Here is a 16,175-nt window from a genome sequence, read left to right on the forward strand (position 1 = left end):
AATAACTTTTTTTCCTCCCTAATACATCCCTCTCCCTCACCCCCAAACTCCCCAGTAGGAAAAAGTCATACAAAAACCTTATAACAAATATATAAAATCAAGCAAAGAAAATTCCTGCATTGGCCATTGAAAAAATGCATGTTTCATTCTACATTATGAGTCCAACAATTGTCTTTCAGGAGGTGAGGGACATTCTTATCACTGGTCCTTTGGCATCATGGTTTGTCATTGTACTGATCAGAGAGTTCTTTAGTCTTTTAAAGTTATCTGTATGGAGGGTGATAGTTTTATAGTATAAATTGCTCACCTGATTCTATTGACTTCACTCTTCTTAGATTCATACAAGTCTTCCTTAGTTTTTCTTAAAAGATCCCTTTCCCCATTTTTTTTATGGCACAATGGTATTTCATTACATTCCGATACCTAATTGTTAGTCATTCCCCAGTTAGTGAGCACTTCCTTAATGTTCAGTGCTATCACCAAAGGAATTACTACAATTTTTTTCTGTACATATGGATCTTTTTCGTCTTTCTTTGAGTTTTTGGGGATATAGACCTAGTAATGATATAACATACCCTTTAAGGGTATGCACAGTTTAGTAACTTTGGGGGACATTTGCTTTTTCGAACAGCTAACTCAAACTACAACTCTACCAATAGTGCATTAATGTGCCTCTTTTCCTGTAGCCCCTCCAAATTTGTTAATTTCCTTTTTTAAAATTTGCCAGTTTGATAAGTATGAGATGAAACTTCAGAGTTGTTTTAATTTGAATTTCTCTAATTATTAGTGATTTAGAGCATTTTTATATGGCTTTTGATAGCTTGGACTTCAAATTCTGAAAACTACCTGTTCACATTTCTTAACCATTTATCATTTGGGGAAAGACTCATATCTTAGAAATCAGAAACTTACTCCTAATACAGTTACTCCATATACCTGTTTCTTTTCTAATTTTAGCTGCATTGGTGTTAATGGAATTTTATATTCTTTCTCTTCCTGCTGGATTTAATTGGTAGTAAATAGGAATGTTGATGATTCATGTGTGTTTATTTTGTATCTTGTGACTTTGCTTAAATTATTGTTTCAATTACTTTTTCATTAATTCTGTGGGCTTCTTTAGGCAAACTATTGTGTCTGTAAAATGCAATAATTTTGTTTTCCTCTTTGCTCATGCTTATTCTCTCAATTTCTTTTTCCTGTCTTATTGCTAAATCAAGCATTTCTAGCCCTTTGTCAAAGAGTAATGATGATGACATCTCTGCTTAAAGCAAAATTTTAAAATCTTATTTTAAAATATATCTTCATTTGATATAATGCTCATCCTTGGTTTTAGGTATATTTATATATATATATATAAATACATTTATATATATTTATTTAGATATATTATATATATTTAGATATATTCATTGAAGGTTTTCAAGCACAAGTTATAAAATAAAATATGATGGGGATTCCTTTTCTGATATTAGTTGGATTTGATGTAACCTGAATCCCCTCCCCATTCTAAAATTCTAGGATTCTATATTCCCATCAGTAGATAACTCTGGGGTGACTAACTCAGGTGGACTGTACATCTTAGGTGTCCTAAAGATCTGAAGACTTCATATTGAGAACATTCTGGAGATAATGTAACATTTTCCCTCCTCAGCCCTACCCCACCCCACCAACAAATTTAACATACATGGTCACGGTTGGCAATATCTTAGGGAGTACTTTACTGGGGAGTATTTATCTCCCAACAACCAACTTTATCCAAGACCTTGTTTGGAAGCCAATATATTCTGCTATGGGGAAAAGAAGCCCAAAGAGTTAATTGGTACATAGTACAAATAGTTAAAATAGTCTTTCTGGGCCCTCTTTGAAAAGCTCTTTCCTGAAAATCTTTTACCTCCTATAATTCCCAGGAAAGACTAGTTTTCAGGGAAGATCATTTATAAACTTAATGGATGCTAAATTAGGACTGAGGACAGGTCTTAATTACCATAGCTCATTGATCTCTGGGAGACTGTAAGACAAGCTCCCTCATGAAAACTATTTTCTCTTTTTACATTTCATTAAAAATGTTTCATATCTATATCTATATCTTGGTTTCATATATATGTATATATATATAACCTTGGTTTCATTTTATATATATATATATACATATACATATACACACACACACACACACACACACACACATATATATATATATGCCTTGGTTTTGTTCACAGTATGCAGTTAGCTCTTTGTATTTTTCAAGGAATGTGTTTTGAGGAAATGTTTTTGGTGTGAAGTCACTGTTTACATTGTTTTTATTTTTGATGTGTCATTTTTCCCACTATGGTGGTCAATTTTAAGAAAATTTCATTGGTGCTATTAAAATTGTTATATACTCTAAAAGTCTTGCCAGTTTTCCTCACCTAAAAGAACAATTTCAATTATCTATTGTGGAAACTTCTCTTATTGTAGGAGATGATATGAAAGTTTGACGTATTTGTCAAAATATGATTGTTTGCTGGAGCATTACGTTTCGGTATTGTTATCTTATTTAAGGCATATAACTATTATTAGTATAATTAGAAGGGAAAAAGCATTTGTTAAGTGCCCACTATGTCCCAGGTACCGTGCTAAGTGCTTTACAAATGTTATCTAATTTGATCTTCATAACAACCCTGGAAGGTAGGTGCTGTTATTGTCCCCATTTTACAGATGAGGAAATTGAGGCAGAGAGAGGTTAAGTGATTTGCCCAAGGGTCACACAGCCGGTAAGTGTATGAGGCTGGATTTGAACTCAGGTCTTCCTGACTTTGTCTATCTACTGCTCCTGTACTTTCTATTGTACCACCTAATTGCTGCTGCTGATAATTATTGTCATTGCTATTCTTGTTATGTTCTTTGCATGCCTCTGGCTAAGAGTAGTTTTAAAGGATGATGCAGCATGACTAAATTTTCTTATCTTCCGGACCTTGATATTGACGTAATTGCAGACAAATTAGAATCTGTTTCCCCTCTGGATGTAAGTGACTTGCTCAGGGTCACACAGCTAGTAAATATCAAGCGTCTGAGACCAAATTTGAACTCAGGTCCTTCTGACTCCAAGGCCGGAGCTCTATCCGCTGTGCCACCTAGCTGCCCCCAATTCTTCTCTTTAAAGAGTTAATAGGATGGTTAGAAAAGATACTGGGATGAAAGAGGAAGGTAATTCTGACTACTATTCATTTTTAGCACAAAAAAATGTTCGATTTATTTATTTTTCTATTAATTCATTTCAGAAATGTTTATTGAATTCCTATTACATTCCAGGCCCCATGGTAATGGGTATGGGATTCAAAGACTAAGAAGACATGAGCCCTTTCCTCATGGACTTTACTGTAGAGCAGAGGAGATGAGATATGTACATGAATAATGATGAAAAGGCACTTAGACAATTTCAAAGTCTTTGATAATTCATTTTACTTCCCTGGTTTCCTTGGAATAGGTAGGGATTGGCAGCTTCTCCCCTTGCCCCATCCTCCTATGCCCTCAATTATTTACATCATATATTTACTTGAAAATTAACCCTCACAACTCCCAGCTTATATGCTTTACAACTTAAAGTTTTGTTTTTGTAAAATTAAATATATATGTAAGTTAGAAGTCAAAATATGATATGAAAATGCATGAATTATTAGTGGAAAAAAAGGAATGAAATGGATGTTTCTTTTTCCTTTGGCAGTGTGTGTTTGCTGAAAAACTTACCTGAAGATAAACTCACCAAGATCATCGACTGCTTAGAAGTGGTAAGAGCGTTTAGAACCAAACATAAATCTTCGCTTAAGAATGTGGGCATTGTGCTAGATCGTATTCAATTGAGATCATCATTCTTTCCTCATTTTCAAAGAACTTTGTTTATAGGCTTAATTCCATTTCAATATCTTCCCGGTCTCTGGAGTCTATTGTCAAACTGGCATTTTGTTGCATTGAGTATTGTTCAAAGTAAGTGGATCACTAACTAACAGAAATAGCTTTCCTACAGTCAAAATATTTATATCAATTTAGGGACTGGAAAAGGCTTATTTGACTAGTTTCTAAATATTTTTAAAAAATTGTTTGCATGTTTATTGCCAACCATTATTTTAGTTTTTTCAAATATTTTATTCATTAAAATGTTAACATAAAGAGGCGTTTAATTTTCTGAGATTAATATCAAAATCTTCTTCCAGCATTCTGCTGGATGACCCATTATGAATGTGACTTGTGATCTCAAAGATTATGAGAGTTAATTTTAAATTCTATGTAGTAGGCCTTACCAAACTGGTAAGGCTACGAGAATGGTCTTTGCAACCAACTAGGTGTCTGTTATCAAAAGACTAGCCTAGCTAAGTTTGGGGAGGCTCATCTTCAGTAAGTTAGCACTCAAGGGACGGATCTTTTCATCCACAAAACTCATAAAACCTTCCTAAGGCACAGAAGGGTTTCATTCTCCCTCAGTGGACAGGATACTTATAGCAATGAAATCTACAATACGAGAATTTTGAATTTAAGGAATATCTTAATTTCTTTTAGAGTTGGTGTAATGGATAACTATCAGGGAAATGGAACTGAGAGAGCATTAGGATGGAGAAGAGTACATGATGAATGTATTTTATAATAAAGTGAGGAAAAATCAGTATATCTAAGTATACTTTAATATAATGCCACTTTTATTTTCAGTCTTTGAAAATGGACTTTTTGTTAAAAAAAAAAGAAAAAGAAAATACCCACAGATGTTATACTTTTAATTTTAACACCTTAGAAAAGGGCCTTATTGGAATATGTTCAGAAAAGCTCAGATGGTTGGTTTTATTCCAAAACTTGTTAATTTTTCTCAAAATAATACATTTTGTGACATGTACCTTAGTTTTTATTCCATTATGTTTATATCTTTTCAGATCTCAAAGTTAGAAAGTTAGATACTTTAGCTTTCCTTTACCTTTTTCTGTGATTAATTGTAATGAAAGCTGAAATGCTTACTGAATTCACTGGAGATGGATTATAGTAGTAATTGAAGTCACATCTAGCCTTTAAACTTTTTAGAAGACTATTCTTAGTGGAGAAAAATCCCTGCAATGTTGATTGTTGATAGGTTTATGTCTTTTTTCAGTCCCAAAAGATAATGCAGAGTAATATCTCTTGAGAAGTGAGTGGAGACTACTTTATCCTTAAGTGCCTGTGACGCCACTAATGCTTTTGTTCACAATTCATGAAAACCATTGAGCAGTTTATCAAGGATGTGCCATGATGATATAGGTCCTGACCTTGAACCCCCCCAGAGGTTTCTGTTCTGAAAGTCATTTTGGAAAGGGCTGCTTGTTCCTTGTCTCCTGAGACTTTTCACAGATGTTACAAATTAATAATTCATCCTAATTTTAGCATGTTTCCCCCCATACTAAAAAAGGTCTATATTTTCCTTTAGAGAAGGAAATCTGTTTTTAATATGGTATTTCTAAAGGAGATTCACCAGAGAATTACATGCTGACAGCAAATATTGAATTTTTGTATCATTAAAATTAAATGGTTATATAAGCATATTTGTAAGAGTTACAGGAAGTACTTACAGAATGTGTGTATTGGAACTCAAATCCAGGAATAATTTACAAATTTTACAAGTTTAAAAGTCTCATCTTGTACTTTATATTAAACTATTGCAATGCCTCTTTTTGCATGTCCTTAGGCACCAAAATAATTCAGAAAAGGCTTTATGAGTGTATCAGGCATCCAAAATGAAATGTTATAGAATGAAAACTCTCAAGGGCAAAAGTAATTAACAATGGTCTAATGGAGTTCATTGAGCTCTGAAAGCAGGCTGGTATTTACCAGTTGCAGTTCAATTGTCTAATCCTATCAAGAAGCAATCACTTAGCTATTTTAGAATAGGATGGTTGGCTGCCTTGTTGAGTTCCAGGGCCAGCTGCATCCACATCTGGCTGTGAAGTCTTGAGCAAGGCATTTTTGTTACATGTGTGACATTATTTTAGGTGCATGGGGGTTAGAATGTTGCTGTTCGGTTATTTGTACCCAACTCTTCATGACCCATTTTGGAGTTCTCTTGGCCAAGATCTGGAGTGGCTAGCCATTTCCTTCTCCAGCTCATTTTATTGATGAGGAAACTGAGGCAAACAGGGTGAAACGACTTGCTGAGGATTGCACAACTAGTAAGTGTCAGAGGCCAGATTTGAACTCACAAAGATGAGTCTTCTTGATTCTAGGCCTGGCATTCTATTCACTGCATCACCTAACTGCCCATGGTGGATCAGAATATCCTATCACTAAGTGTTTGATGTAACCTTGCTCTTTAAGACATCCAAAATGGGGACATGAATAGAACTAACCATGTGTTGATCTTATGGGCCTATTCCTGAAGCTTCCCTGTTTTTAGATGGAGAGTGAAGTTAGGAATAATATTAATAACTGTCATTGGTTTATTGTGAACATTTGCTAATGAAAATGATAAAGCACTTTACAATTCAGAATGAAATTTAAAAAATCTTTTAATGATAATGATAATTATACATCAACAACACACCTGGCCAATTGGGCCATGCAGAACGGAGGAATGGAAGCATCTCTGGGACCCATTCCTCAAACCCTATCCCAAGTAAGCATGTGATTTATTTGATTGTCCATTTCTGAGCTGCAAACAGATATTGATAATATTGATAATAAAGTCACCTAACTCTTTTTACAAGCACTGATCATTTGGACCTTTAATGAAGCAGGAGGTACAGAGGTTGGAGAGGGGGCCATCTCACTGTTTCTCATAAATTTTACTAGTTGCGGGCCTTATAGAGTGAGCCACTTAAGAGTCAGAAATTTGGGTAGCTCTCACATGTGTTCAGAACTTGCCACAAACTTCCTCTTTATTCAAATTCATTTCAAAAATTTTTTTAAATTAAAAAAATTAGGATGCTTGCTAAATTTGCATGAAAATAATAGTTTTCAATTTCCGCTATCCATGTCATTTACTTAACCTAAATATGGGAAACTTCCTTCCCTGGGTAGTTCCTCCTAATATCAGAAGGAAAGTCTAATGAATGTAGATTTCACCAAAGGTTAAGTCATTCCTTTGAGGCCTAGCTATCATTGATACACACAATAGTCTAGAACTTGAGGGTGAAACAGTGAGTGACTTGCCCTGGATGGTCTTCTAAGGTCTCTTTCAGCATTAAAGTTCAACATTTGTGTAAGTAGTGACTAGGAATGAGCTGTCAATGGTGGCAGGCTTTCCAAAGGTTCAAGAATACTACTAGGGCAATTATAGCCATGACTACAGTGTAAATGGATTTTAAATTGGTAGATACCTCTTAGACAGATGTTTGAGCAAATAGGGCAGTTTGCTTTTCCATCTCTTTTTAAGGCATATAGGAACAAACAAGAAATGAAATCAAGCCTGTTAATCATATCCTTTTTAGATAAATAACCCCTCCCAGCTTTATGAATATTTGAAATAAGATTAAATTAGAGTAAGATACTGAATGCATGGAAAAAGCCAATTCCAAGTACTTTCTGGCAAAACTATAGGAATTTGCTTAATCGGCATTTCTTAAACTGTGGGTCGTGACCCCCACAGTTTAAGAAATGCTGAAGGGGTCATGAGTGGAAAAAGTTTAAGAAGCCCTGCTTTAGATAATAGGATAGAAGAAATTAACTATGTAGTTTTAAAATAAATGACCTATCACAACTTTATAAATTTATGATACAAGCTCAAATTAAAGATACACACGTAGGGAAGAAAGAGACAATTCCCAGTTCTTTCTACCAAATAGAGTTTTGCTTTAGATAATGTTGATTATATTGGTTTTGTCACCCTAGCAAAAAGAAAAAAAGGGAAATTAAACACTATGAACATAAAATGTGTTTTGTATCACCCTGACCTTTCCTGAGGAGCAGTTAGAGGGAAGCTTTTACTTTCCCCTTTGACCTGTTGTCCCGACATCCCACGGAGAGAATTCTGAAGACTTTTAGGACTCTAGATGTCCCCTCTGCTGTTGCCTTTCAGGGAGTTGGGTTTGTGTCATTCAGAAATTCCCTGTTTCTTGAAGGATAGAATATATTGTTTGTTTCAGTATTATTCATTTTCTTCTGGTCTGCAGTTTTATTATTTGGGCTGGTTTAGTCCATTAGAAATAGTTTTACTTCCATTTCTGTCTTTAGGGAAAAAATAGCTATGATTTGGAAATGTTTAGTGACCTGGAATGACTAGAACTGGATTCTTGTTCCCTTCACATCCTGGGTCTGTCTCTCCATCAAAGTTCCAGAGATGATCTCTGAGGAAGGCAATAAAAGAGGGCCAGAAATGGCTATGACCCTTTACTTTTCCAAGGCCTGTGACTGTGGTGGATGAAAGGCTTGGAACCCACAATGAACAGAGTGATACCTTATGTAGCCAGTATTTCAAAAAGATTAGAAATGCTATTTCAGCTCTTCCCTTAAATACTCCTCTCTACTAATACTTTTCTTTTTCTCATCCCAACAGGAATATTATGACAAAGGAGATTACATCATCAGAGAGGGGGAGGAAGGAAGCACCTTTTTCATTTTAGCAAAAGGAGTGGTAAATATGATGGTCATCAAAATAAAACCAAGCAGATAACTGTTATGTTCTATTTTAGTACATATAAGATAGCCCTTTAAGGATAAGGCAATTTGGCATTGACATAAGCTACATGTATCAGACAGCATCTGAGCCCTTCCCTCTACCAGCCCATTCTCAGCAGTTTTACCCAAATGACAGAAGAAGTGGACAGGAGACATTGCAGCAATTAGCCATGCCCCCTGGAGGCTTTAAATAGTTAAGCACTGGGCAGTTCAAGGGAGAAGACCCAGGAAAGTGAGAAGGGACTGTGAGGGAAGGGATGTTATTATCTCAACTGAACTGCCAGGAAATCAACTACTCCCTACAGATGTGGAAACTGAGACCCAGAGAAGTTTAAGCGAGTTGTCCAGATTCTACCATTGTACAATTGAGATGTGAACTGAGATTCTCCAACTCCAAATCCATTACATACCCCTGCCTATCACTGCAGCACACAGAATCCTTCCTCTACTGAGGAAGTCAGGCGGACAGTCGCCCTCTCCACTCTACTTTTGAAATTTCAAGGCTGTTTGAACACAAGAAGAACTACTCTCTACTCATGTACCATCCATGAGAAACACTTGCATGATGGATAGAAAAATCAATAGCTGAGCTCTCTTCACTCCCGGTCTATTGGTCATGGCAACTAGCAGGAGAGAGGGAAACACTCCATCCATCCATTCAAGAGTTTGTTACTTTGACTTCCTGCCAAGATGCTGTCTGAACAGAAGGCAGGCTGTCTACTTCCCAAATAGCTATTCTAGTAAAACCCTAAAGTTCTCATGAGACGAAATAATGATCAATAAATCTAATGAGAAGCTATACCCAGTGATTTCTTACACTCCAGAACTACACAAAAAGTTAGCCAGAAGCTCCATGGTGAGAGAAAAGTGGGCCCCTTCAGCAAAGCAAACCAGCATGATCAGAGTTGGGGAGTTTACAAGGCTCTGTATGCAGAGGCTCCCCTGAAAAAGCCCCAAGGTTATCTGAAAGTTCCAGGGTAGGCACATTGGAAGCCCTGGGGAATTACCCTGACTGGAACTGCCTAGGCCGAGGGGCTCTGAGGTCCTTAGCATTCCGTCCCAAGACACCAGAGAGGGCCCTGAAGATCCAGCACCATGAATATCAGAGATATGGGGGGGTCTAACCCTGAAGGTCAGCACAAGAACTCGGGGGACCCATGGTGAGATCACACTGGACTCACTGTCCCACCCAAAATTTTGCACAGCAAGGAGCAGAGCCTTTTCCTGAGATAGAGGCCCAAATTAGGGACTAAATTTGGAAAGGTGGGTAAATCAAAGAAAAACACTGACCAGCATGAAAAAATGTTGCAAATCTAACTCAATGAAAAATTACGAATGGAAACTCAAAGGGAAAAACTAGATTTTCCACAAGGGCTACATGAATGCCTAGAAGAAGAAATTAAGGAAGTGATTAAAAAATAAAAGTTTTAGAGGAAAGAATTAAAAGAAGAGTGAGTAGATTAGAAGAAAAAGTAAAACTTTATCTAAGAAATAGAATCCCTGAAAACTGGAATATATCATACAAAAATCAATGACTTCATGAAACAGAAAAAAATTACATAACCAAATTTAAAGATTTCAAAAAAATAGAAAAAATGTAAGATATAAAAAATAATTGACCTGGAAAATGAGTCAAGGGAAGAATTTTAAAAATCACTGAATTCCCTGAAAACCATGATTAAAAAAAAGCCTGGATACTCTACTTCAACATAAATCAAAATTTTTCAGATCTACTAGGACCAGAAAGCAAAGATGAAAAGAATTATCTGATTATCTCCTGAATGTCAAAATCAAAATCCAGAGCTTCCATATCAAAGGAAAAAAGTACTGCCAGCATCAGCCGTTCAAGTACCAAGGGACCACAGCTGGGATTAGGATCACCAAGTCTTGGCAGTTTCTATTAAAAATCCAGAGGAAATTTTGAAATATAGAAGACCAAAAAAAAAAAAAATAGGCTTACAACCCATAATAACTTAGCCTGCAAAGTTGAGTAAAATATAACTGGGGAAAAAATGTACTTTAATGGAATAGATGATTTCAGAGCATTTCCAATAAAAAGACTAGCACTGAGTAGGGACTTTAAAATGCAAGTACGAGAGTCCAGGGACACCTAGAAAAGTGTATTTGAACAATTAGAAGGAATTGGAAGAATAATTCTCCCACAATGTATGATAACATATTGATATGATATCATGATCAAGATTGTTGATGAAAGGCTGAACAATTCAGGGTGTAATAACGTAATGGAATATTATTGTGTTGTAAAAAATGATGAAAGGCACCATTTTAGAGAATCCTGAATAGTTTGACCTAACAAGGGAAGAGAGTGGAAGCAGGAGAATAATTTAAACAAGGCAACAACTTTGTAAAGAAAAACTGATTTAAAAGACTTAATAAATCTGATCAAAGCAATGTGCCCTGACTCCAGAGGACGTATGATGGTGTATGTTACCTCCCTCCTCACAAGGAGGTGATGGACAGAACGTGCAGAGATACATTTTTGTGGCCATGGCCATAGTGTGGATTTGTTTTGCTTGACTAGGCTTATTTGTGACAACCCTCCTTTTTCTTTCTCTAGGATAATGGGGGAGGGATGAGGAGTAGAGGGAGGGCTAACAACAGTAATGATGGCAAAAAAGAGGAGTCATTGAACTTTTTCTTTTAATAAAAATGTGCAGAAGAGAACAGAGAAGTTCTGAAGGAAGTGCAGATGAGGAGGACAGTTTTGAAAGTAACATGTAAAACTTACATATTGTAAAAAAAAAAGCATATTGTATGAAATGGAGCTTTGCAGTTTGCAAATAGAATCCTCTTTTTCCAGTTATTTGAAAATTTTCTTTTTAAAAAAATTAAAATAAAAAAATGTCAGTTTGAGAGAGTTTGAGGCTTACTTGAGGGAACCTCAGAGACATGTACTTCAGATAGACACAGACACAAGAAGACAATCGCTTAGGGCAGAAAGCTGCTTTGAGAAACAGGACCCTCGAAAAACAAGAAGAGAGCTGGGTAAAGGGAGTAGCTGACCATGGGAAACCAACTGAACAAGCTGCCCAGCAAAGATGTTACATCTAAGAGGGGAGGCAAGAGAGGGGAGCAGCACATGGGCTCTGCAAAGAGAGAAAGGACTTCCAGGTCCTGTAATACAAGGAGCTGTTAGTTGCCATTGATAGACATGTATCCTACACACGTGCTTTGTAAGTCTGAGCTCATATTTCCTGAGTATCCTGTGTGTATTGTGGGAGAGTGCCCTAGCTTTATGGAGGCAATGTTTTGTAGCTATTATTTATTACTCTGCCACCTTAGTCTCTGCTAAGAGCTACTACTGGTTGATAATTAATGGGAATCACACTTAGGGGAATTGATGAACTATGTTAGAAGTATAGATCCACAGGGTTGCCCCTAGAACCCAAAGGAACCCAGTCTGCCATGGCAATAGAAAATTGAAGGAGTGTCCTGGGGATGAAGGATAGAATAAGGAAATTAGACCTGTCAACCTTTAAGACCACTTTGAGCTCTAAATATATGATTCCCATATTAGTAGCAGGGTACGGGAGCTTCTCTGCCAAATGGTTGTGGCTGGTGAAAAAAGTTAAATGGTGAAAGTTGATCTTCATTAATAAATACAAGTTAAACCTTGAGAATTTTTTCTTTTAACTCAAAAGTTCAAATTAACCCATATTCCAGTTCAACTTATACCTCAATACGTGTATAGTAGGGTTACTGACCCCCTCTTCTCCCATATATATGTGTATGTATATATAATATTATATAAGAATATATAATATGTATGTACATATAATTATGTATATTTGGACATGGTAAAACATTGAGCACCTGGTTCTCTATTTTACCAGCCTATTACTTTTCTTTGTAGTCTTTTACCATCTCAATAATTGTCATTTGTTCATTAACTATGACTCCAGAGAAGGGAAGAGATGAACACAAAGGGAAATGGAAATATTCAGTTTGTTGGAGAGACAAATAGTTGGGGAGAAAAGAAAGGTAGCCCTATTTGAGGTGATTGGGTGATTTGATGATGCTCAGACAGGCAAAGTGAACCTGTGTTCTCCATGCATTTATATAGATGTAGTGATGTCATCATAGTGAATTGAGATACACCTCAGTTGTAACCAAATCACAGTCTAGACATACAGATGATGTCATCACCTAATATAAGCACTTTCATTGTGATGACAAAGCATTTTGGCTCCAGGTAGTGCCTTGTGGGTAGAATCATGGGTTGAGAGGTAGAAAGGATCTTAAAGGATCCATAAGTCCAACCTCTTTTTGAAGATGATGGAGCCCAGGTCTCCACCTAGAGAAATTTAGTGACGTATGAAAGATTATCTAGGTAGTAAATTGGAGTTAAGATTCCAACACAAGGCCTCTGACTCCAAATCCAGTGCCCATTCCCCTATAATATCCTTTCAATAGTTGGTAACTGTAATTTTAGCAAACATGTATTAAGGGCCAACTGTATACAGGGCACTGTGCAGGGTGCTTGGGCACACGTATGAGGTTTAGGTCAGACATAGCCATTGACTTCATAGTATTTACAGTCAAATAGGGAAATAGATACAAACAGAAAATTCTGCTATAAAATTACATTTATTAAGTATACTATGAAGGTAGAAGTAAAGTGTTAGGTGAGGTTGGAGGGGGTAGGTCTTTATTCATCAGGAGAATTCATCAGTCTTATGGAGAAGATAAAGTTTGAGTTGGGTTTTAAAGGATAGAAGGGAATTCCATGGGTGAAGGGCATAGGAAGACCATGCTAGACATAGGAAATAGTGTGAGTCAAGGTCTGGATCTGGGGAAGTGAAAACCTGGCACATTTAGGTGACTGAGTAAACTTGTTTGGCTAGAACTTAGAGCACATTGCAGGAATGGTATGAGATCAGACTGAGAGGGCTGGATGACCCCTGATTATGCAAGGCCTTGAATGTCAAGCAGAAAACTTAAAATTTACATGATGGCAACAAGAGACACTGAAGTTTTTTTTTTTTTAAGTAAAAGAAGGATAAAGCCAGATCTAAATATAAGAAAATACGAAGATTGGATTGGAAATGAGGAACACTCACTTGACATTTTCTTTGTCTCCCTCCAATGACACAACGGAGAAAAGGAACTTTATTTTTATACTTGAGATCTATGTAGGACTGCAATCCTGAAGGTTAAATAAATGTGCTAAGGTCTTCCTCTAGAAAATACACTTTGTTGAGCATCAGAAACTTCACACAGGAGAAAAACTTAATGAATGTAGTGAATATGGGAAGGCCTTCCTTTGGAAGAGAAACTTCACTCAACATCAGAGAATTCGTACTGGAGAAGAAGCTCTTTGAATGTAACAAACGTGGGAAGGCCTTCTGCCAGAAAATAGCTTGTTGAACATCAGAGAAGTCATATTGGAGAGAAACCCTATAAATGTAACGAATATGAGAAGGTCTTCAGCTGGAAGACAAGACTTACTGATCACCAGAGAATTCATACTGGAGAGAAACCTTATGAATGTAATAAAAATGAGAAGGCTTTCTGTCAGAAGATAAGCCTTCTTCAGCACCAGAGAACTCATACTGGAGAGTAACCATATGGATGTAATGAATGTGGAGAGATTTTCCAACAAAGAGCATACCTTGTTGCACATCAGAGAGTTCATACTGGAAAGAAACATTTTGTATACAATGAATATAAGAGCAACTGGAAAACAAGACATTGAACACCAGAAATTTGATTTAGAAGAGATACCTTAGGAATGTGATGAATATGAAAAAGCTGTCAAGTAGAGCTCAGATTTTATTCAGCATCAGAGAATTTATACTGGAGAGAAACCTTATGAATGTAATGAACATGGGAAGGCCTTCTGATGGAGCACAGGACTTAGGGAATCATAGGTAATTCATACCAGAATAAAATCATATAAATGAAGTAAATATTGTCATGCCTTTCCTGGAAAAGGAAAAACAGCCTATAAAACCTCAGATAATTCACACTGGACAGAAAACTGATAGTAGGCTTTCCTAGATAATAAGTTGCTTAATCATTATCAGTAGATTCATAAAGTAAATAATTATGACTGAAGTTAAATCGTGAAGATCTTCTTTGAGAGTAGACATTATAGAATTCATGTTGAAGAAAAGCTATGGTGATATAATGTATTAGACATTAAAGGAAAATAGGATTTCAATTCAAGCACACTGTCACTGAAAATTAACACATTTAAACTAATTGTAAATCTATGTAAACAAAATATGTCCTTGTCTTATTTCCTGCCCAAAAAAATTACCTAGGGACCCTTGAATTAGCTCCTATGCTCCCACTATACTGATTGGGCAATGTTGTGAGTCACGACACTGAAGAAGACCTGGTGTAGTTTGGGTTAACTTTGCCTCTAGATGGATTGATCTGGGAAATAGCAGGAGGCCTTTTGGTCAAGGAAGATTTTTAAGAACTTTGGTGAAGGGGCTCCCGAGGTGACTTTCTTACTCACTGCTTTTAATTTCTTTGCTGGAAGCTTTTACCTGCTTTCATCTTCTGGATTTTTGCTTTTTGTCACTTTGCATAATACCCTTTGCTGGGGATTGTTGGATTTTTTTAATTAAAGGTATTGTTTATCGGAATTCTCAGACTCTAAGCCATTACATCTGGCATGGAACCTTGACTAGAACAAGACCCAATAACTTGTGGGACAACATTAAATCATGAAATTTAGAATTGGAAGGGACCTCAGTTATCTCATCATACCCATATCAGAAAAAGGATCCTCCTTACAACGTCCTAGACAAGTGGCCATCCATTTTCTGCTTGAAGGCCTCCAATGAGGGGGAATGCACCACCTTCTAAGGCATCTCCTTTAACTTCTAGACAGCTAATTGTTTCAGAATTTTTCCTGACATTAAGCCTATGCTTGACTTTGCGATATTAATCTTTGTTCCTGGTTATGCCCTGTGGGGTCAAACACAACATATTTAATCTCTCTTCTATATCATAGCCCTTTATGTTGTTGAAGAGGATGATCTTATCTTGTCCCTCTATCCCCACCCCATCTCCTTAGTAAACATCTTCCATTCCTTCAGCCAATCTCACATGGGTTCAGGGGTTTTCATCATCATGATTGCCTTTATCAATGGCCAGATTACCTCTCAATAGTCTCCTTGGTGACTAGGAAGGTTCTATTATGACATGTGTCTCATCTCCCCAGAGACACGGGGCAATTAACCCTGAGAATTCTAGGGGAGTAAAAAACAAACAAAAAACCTGGGACAGTTTCCAGAAGGATTCCAGAAAGTTTGATATCTCATTGACCTGGTTGTGTGGGGTATTCTGGACCAATTCTGATCTACCCTAGACTCTAACAACTTCTAGTGGCCCTAGATTGAAAGCAAGTACATCAGGGTGATGATTCTTATTTGACTATCTGGAAGGGGTGAAAAGAGATGTGTGTCATTTTTAATACACTTTAAAAAAATTCTTGAGCTAATTGACGTGGATTCAATATACATTATCAGAAGACTAAGCTTAGGATTGAGATCCATTTGTCAGCCAAAAAGTCAATATTGTTGTCAAGATTCTAT

The 16,175-nt window shown here is 36.5% G+C and overlaps 1 protein-coding gene across 2 annotated transcripts in view; it reads left to right on the plus strand.

The window, feature by feature from the left end:
- Positions 1–16,175, plus strand: part of PRKG2 (protein kinase cGMP-dependent 2) — a 103,718-nt gene that overhangs the window by 37,752 nt on the left and 49,791 nt on the right. For both annotated transcript variants that reach the window (XM_027853418.1, XM_027853419.1), the window contains exons 5-6: positions 3,704–3,767; positions 8,483–8,560. In XM_027853418.1, coding sequence (XP_027709219.1) covers positions 3,704–3,767; positions 8,483–8,560 — 142 coding nt within the window. The remainder of the gene's footprint in view (positions 1–3,703; positions 3,768–8,482; positions 8,561–16,175) is intronic.

Source organism: Vombatus ursinus, unplaced genomic scaffold (genome assembly GCF_900497805.2).
Source record: "Vombatus ursinus unplaced genomic scaffold, bare-nosed wombat genome assembly UNPS02009975.1, whole genome shotgun sequence".
In the NCBI taxonomy this organism is placed as follows: Eukaryota; Metazoa; Chordata; class Mammalia; order Diprotodontia; family Vombatidae; genus Vombatus; species Vombatus ursinus.